The 5,739-nt window shown below is 68.9% G+C and overlaps 2 protein-coding genes and 1 long non-coding RNA gene across 3 annotated transcripts in view; 1 reads left to right on the forward strand and 2 right to left on the reverse strand.

The window, feature by feature from the left end:
• MAT2A (methionine adenosyltransferase 2A) overlaps positions 1-913 on the reverse strand; it is a gene marked incomplete at its 3' end in the record, with an annotated part of 3,833 nt that extends 2,920 nt beyond the window's left edge. Inside the window, 1 exon segment of the mRNA XM_021374722.1 lies at positions 61-913. Within this exon segment, the coding sequence (XP_021230397.1) occupies positions 61-913 (853 nt within the window).
• Positions 1,532-4,612, reverse strand: LOC110387145 (histone H2A.V). Its single transcript, XM_021375001.1, has 5 exons — positions 4,456-4,612; positions 3,169-3,246; positions 2,812-2,925; positions 1,956-2,085; positions 1,532-1,864 (listed from the first exon to the last, which is right to left on the reverse strand). The coding sequence occupies exons 1-5, from the start codon at positions 4,456-4,458 to the stop codon at positions 1,803-1,805; spliced, it is 387 nt and encodes a 128-aa protein (XP_021230676.1). The 5' UTR covers positions 4,459-4,612; the 3' UTR covers positions 1,532-1,802.
• LOC110387146 overlaps positions 4,765-5,739 on the forward strand; it is a 2,335-nt gene continuing 1,360 nt past the window's right edge. Inside the window, exons 1-2 of the long non-coding RNA XR_002432409.1 lie at positions 4,765-4,984; positions 5,222-5,349. This is a non-coding gene — a long non-coding RNA (uncharacterized LOC110387146). The remainder of the gene's footprint in view (positions 4,985-5,221; positions 5,350-5,739) is intronic.

The raw sequence follows: 5,739 nt of genomic DNA on the forward strand, positions 1-5,739 counted from the left end.
GCCCCTCCCCCGCCCCGAGGAGGCCGCGCCTGCGCGCTGCCCGCCCGCCCGGGCCCGCACCTGGGTGCCCCTCGCCCACGGACTCGGAGGTGAAGAGAAAGGTGCCCTCCTCGATGAACACCTCGTGGAAGCCGTTCAGTTGCCCGTTCATGGCGGCGGGGCGGCGGGCGCGGGCGGAGCGGAGGGCGAAGTGCGGCGACGCGCGGCGAGGAAGCGGCAGACTGAGCGCGGCACCCGCCGCCCCGCCCCTATTTATACCCTCGCCGCCCCGCCCACCCGCGGCTCCCGGCCAATGGCGTGAGTCGAGCGCGCCGCGAAGAAACCACGCGCGCAAGGCGAAGGGGGGAGGGTTACGTAACGTGCACCGCTCCCCGCACCGCTGCCGCTTCCCCGCGCCCCGCGAGGAGCGGAGGGCGGGCGGCGCGGTGCGAAACCCCTCGGGACCGCCTCGCCGGGCCCCGTCCCTGCGGCGGAACGGACGGGGAGCGGTGAACCGCCGGGAGCTCCTCCCCTCCGCCCGCGTGGAGCGGCCCACCGGACCGGCAGACAGGGGCGCGAAGCGGCGGCGACGCGCACGCGCAGAAAGGAGAGCGGGCCGCGCAGGCGCAGTGCGGCGGCAGCGGGCGGCGGGGACGGCCCCTCCCGACGCCGCCATCTTGGGGCCGTGCGGCGCCGCCATTGTGCGGCTGCGGGGCAGCTCCGCCGCGCGGAGCGCGGTGTCCGTGGGTCCGTCGCCTCCCGGCCGGGCTCTCCGAGCAGCCCGGGGCCGCGGCCACGTCCCGGCCTCGCAGAGCGGTGCTCCGGGCCTCGCCCGGCGCCTAGTGCCGCCATCTTGTGCGAAGCCCTGTGAGGAGGCCGAGCCTCGGCGGCCCGGCCCCGTGCCACGGCATTGCGAGCCGGGATGCGGCGGCATCGGCACCTCCGCGCCGGGCAGCACCGCCGTGTGCAGGGCGGGGGGGCGGGGAGCGCCGGCGCTGCCCCCAGAGCCAGGGAACAGACACCCGCGTGCAGCCGTGTGGGTACACGGGCACCGCACCGCCCTCCTGACACACACACACACAGGACAGACGGACCGCCAGGACAGGCGGACACCCCCGGACCCGCTCTCCCGGTGCCGGCCCGGCCGGGCGCGTGTGGGCGGGGTTTGAGCGCTCGGCCCCGCCCCTCAATTTGCATAGGGGCGTGGCCAAACGGGTATTTGCATTCCGCGCGGGAGAGCGCCGCGCTGCCGATCTCCAAGCAGGAGGGAGAGGGCTGCAGGGCTGGGGGGCAGCGGGGGGGTCCTCCAGTTTGGGGGGGCCAGGGGTGAGCGGTGCCAGCGCTGCGTCCCTCGGGGTGGCTCTGACCGGCACCAGGTGCTGAAAGAAAGACAGGGCGTGGTAGAACGAAGGTGATGGGGGGGTTCTGGGTCATGCAGCTCCTCACAGGGACAGGGGATGCTCACTGGGACGGAGGGGCAGCAGCGCCCAGCTGTGGGTACCCCCCAGGAAGAGCTGGGGACCTCCCCACCCCACCCCACGACAGCCACGAGTTTTGTAAAAAATGGTTTATCCGTTCCATTTTTGTATAAAACACACGGGAGCAGCCTAGCCAATCAGCACATCCAGCGCTGCCGCGCCACGAGGGAACTTTGTGTCAGACTCGGAACCTAAAGCCCGGACACAGAAATGTTTTCTCCTGCCTACAGTCAATTGTCTACGCCCTTCCGCTGAACTATCCCTTAAAAAACCCCGCACACCCCCGGGTCTCTTCCGCCGCAGGTGCAGGACGCAGGGAGGACGCGTGCCGGTTGCGACTCTTCTTTACGCGGTTTTCTGCTGCCCCTTCTTCCCGATCAGAGATTTGTGGATGTGGGGGATGACGCCTGCGGGAGAGCAACGCGACGGCTCCGCTCAGAGCGAGCACGGCGAGACCCCGCTCCCCCCGCCCTTCCCCGCGGGCCGGGTGCCACCTACCTCCCCCAGCAATGGTGGCTTTGATGAGGGAGTCCAGCTCTTCGTCACCGCGGATCGCGAGCTGCAGGTGGCGGGGAGTGATGCGCTTCACTTTGAGGTCCTTGGAGGCGTTGCCCGCCAACTCCAGGACCTGCCGAGGAGGGGGGGACACGGCGGGGGCCTTCAGGGCGCTCCGGTGGCGGAGCCGAGCTGCTGCCCCACAGCGCTGCCCCATAGCGGAACCCCAAAGCGCTGCCCCATAACTCTGTCCTGTAGCGTCACCCCATAATGTCACTCCAAAGCACTGCCCCGTAGCTCCATCCCATAAAGTAATCCCACGCTGTCACCTCATCGCATTGTGCCATGTTACCCCATAGCGCTGCCCCATAGCATCACTCCATAGTGCTGCTCCACGGTGCTGTCCAAAAGCATCACCCCATAGCGTTGCCCCATAGAGTCGCCATTTAGCGTTGTCCCATTGCACTGCCCCCTACAGTCACCATTTAGTGCCGCCCATAGCATTGCCCCACAGAATCACACCACGCTGTCACCCCATAGCATCACCCCACAGCACTGCCCTGTAGTGTCACCCCAGAACCATGCCCCATAGTGTCTCCTCATAGTGTCATCTTAAGGTGTCACCCCATAGCACTGCCCCATAGAATCCAGGCTCATAGCGTTCCAGCAACGCCACAGAGACCCTCAGCTGCACGGCTGAGGTGAGTGGGCACCAGCACGCACCAGCACACACCAGCAGGCCCAGCCATCCCACGCTGCCCATGGATGGGATGTGCGTTGGACACCTCTCCCCTTGCGGAAGCAGCGCATTTTCCCTCCCCCTCCCCCTTATCAGCCAGACCCGAGGCGCGGGACCCACCTCGGCAGTGAGGTACTCGAGGATGGCAGCGCTGTACACGGCGGCGGTGGCACCCACCCGCCCGTGGCTCGTGGTGCGGGTCTTCAGGTGCCTGTGGATGCGGCCCACCGGGAACTGCAAGGAGAGGCTGCTGAGCGGGCGGGCAGCGGCTCCTGGCCTCGCGCTGGGAGCAGCCGGCCCTGCCCTGCGCCGCGGGCACAGCGAGAGGACAAGCAGCAACAAATGACAACGCACGCAGCACAACTTCACCTTTTAATGGGGAAAAAAGGCGTCGCGGGGCCCTGTCTCAGCAGCGGAAGCGTTGCTAGAGCAATTAGCGTTGTACAGATCAGGAGCACAGCGGCCGCCGCTCGTTACCTGCAATCCAGCTCTCTGCGAGCGAGACACCGCCTTCGCCTTGGCCTTCCCGCTGTCCTTCCCAGCCTTGCCACCTGCCTGCAGGAGGGAAAGCCGCCCGTCAGCGCAGCCCCGGGCAGGAGCTCCGTCCCACGCCCCGGCTGCAGGAAGGCCCCACTCGAGGCTCAGGCTCCTGACACACACCGGGCGCTCCCCAGTTCCACACCCGGCGCCGTCCCGTTCCAAACTGGATGGGGCACAGCTGGAAGCTGAGCATCCTGTCAGTTAGGGGATCCAAAGATAACGCTAACTGAGCGTGTTAATCCCTAAAGCAGGATGCTGCCTCACCACGGGGAACATCTTTGCCGTGCAGGATGCGCAAGACCTGCGTCCCTGCACAGCGCTGCTTGCATCGGGCCTGGAGAAACAGCACAGTGTAAGCTGTGATAACGCCAAATAAAAACCTTGTCACCAAAGCTGCAATGGGAAAGCATTCAGTTCGGGAGCGGTGGAGCACGGCGGGGAGCTGGCACACGAGCGGTGCTTCGGCAGCTGGTGCCAAAATGGGGCTCCTTGAAGGGCTCCGTAATGAGGGGAGCGCAGGGACGTGCACACAGGAAAGTGGTGCAAAGTGCTGGGAAGCGCCACGCTCGGCACTGCCCTCCTGGCACAGAGCAGGAGCACGGCAGAGGAGCACAGCTCCCTTTGGCAGCAGGAAGGGGCATTTTTGGCCACGCTCCCCATTCCCGGTGAGGGGGCTGCAGAAGCAGCACAGGCTGTTGGCGCTGCCTGCCTTCATTCGCCAGCACTGACGTTCCGACGTTCCCCGCTTTCTCCCAGGCCTTCCTTCCCGCGCCGTGTTTGCCCACACAGAGCACAACGCTCTCAGGAAATGGGAGCTGGCTGCGATGAACGCCGCGCTGCGGGCGGGGAACGCCGTCCTCCCGGGCTGACCAAGGGCAGCTCCCGCTGTCACGGCGGCCATGCGCGCGGAGCCCCCGGGAAGCGCCGCTCGCAGCCCGGCTGCGTGTGCCCGAGCCCCGAGCGGGGCAGGCCGCTGACGGGAGCCGCTCAGGCCCCGGCTGCCGCGAGCACCGACGTTCTGCGTGCCAGGGCAGGCCGCGCGCCGCTGCAGGCCGCGCTCCGAGGGTCCGTGCCCAGCGAAGCGGCGCGGTGACGACCCCCCCCAAAACAACAGCCACCACCTCCCCCCCACCCGTTCCGAGGGATCGGGCCCTGCGCTCCAGCAGCGCTGCGTCCGTCAGCTCTTCCCGGCCCCCCTCCTCGCCCCCCGGCCCCGCTGCTCACCATGGTGCCGCCGCCGCCCGAGCTCCGGTCCCGAGTCCGCCGCTGGAGCCGCCTCAGGAGCCGTCAGACAATACCCGCCCGAGCGCGAGGAGGGAGCCCGGCCTGCCGCGGCGGCTCCGAGCCAATCGGAGCGCGCCGTACTGATTTGAACGTCCCGCTGCCGCCAATCGCCGCGCCGCTTGTTGGCCGCCCCTCTGGCCCCGCCCCGCGGCCCGTTTAACGGCTGTTTTTCCTTTGCACACGGCACGCAGGGCTGAAGGCGGGGTGGGGGGGCGGAGGGGGCGTGTCCGGCGGGTCCCGCGGAGTGACGTGACGGCGAGCCAATAGAAAGAGCGGATCGCGCTGCGGGAGGCGGGGAAGAGAGGATGGACAGACAACTGAGCCAATAGGAGGAGAAATAGCTTTCCCGCCCATTTTCTCGCCCCGCCCCGCGTGTTGTTTGTTTGTGAGGAGGAGAAGGGGGGGCCGCCATCCGTCCGTCCCCTCAGTGGGGCGTGCGCCGCCTCCGCCTCTCGGGAGGGGCGGTGAGGTACCGTGAAGGGAATTCCCCCCCGGGGACGGGCGGATCCCCGCGTGTTTGTAGGATAATACGGCACTACACCCGTGGGTATAAACGGGAGGGGGGATGGGGGCAGCCGGGGCGTAGAGCGCTCCCTGTGCGGGTCTCAGTACAACGGAGGTAACGGGGATGACAGCGGTGCGGGGAGAGCCCTCGCGTCCCGGGGGTGAGGGTAGAGCCGGGCTCAGAGCTCAGTTCCTCCCGCAGGGCCCAGCTCCAGGCGGGCAGCCAGAGCCGGCGTCACTGAGAGGCAGCGGGCAGCTCGCCCAGCGCCAAGGAACACCCGTGCAGAAGGAGCTGCGGAGCCACAGCTGCCCCCACGGGACGTGGGCGAGGTACGGAACACCGAGGGGAGCCCCCCCCCCGAGCACACTGAGGGGCCTGCAGCTGTCACCTGTTCGCAGCCCCACACCTGCCCCCAGCCCGCAGCTGCCGCCTGCCTGCGGGCCCCAGGGGGACGGCTGGGGGCCCGCAGGCAGGCGGCAGCTGCGGGCTGGGGGGCGATGCTGAGCGGGGGCAGCGAGCCAGCGGGGTCACGCCAGGTCCCCGAGCCTCGGGGGCCTCGGGCGGCGGCGGCGCTCAGTGCGCATGCGCCTGCCGCTCGTGTCCTCAGATGAGCCCGCGCGCCCGCGGGGAGCCGCAGCCGGAATGCGGCCGCGCTACTGCGCATGCGTCAGCGAGCGCGCGCACGTGCCGCGCAGCCCCTCGCGTTTGTGCTCCCCCCT

Source organism: Numida meleagris, chromosome 21 (genome assembly GCF_002078875.1).
Source record: "Numida meleagris isolate 19003 breed g44 Domestic line chromosome 21, NumMel1.0, whole genome shotgun sequence".
NCBI classification, from domain to species: domain Eukaryota; kingdom Metazoa; phylum Chordata; class Aves; order Galliformes; family Numididae; genus Numida; species Numida meleagris.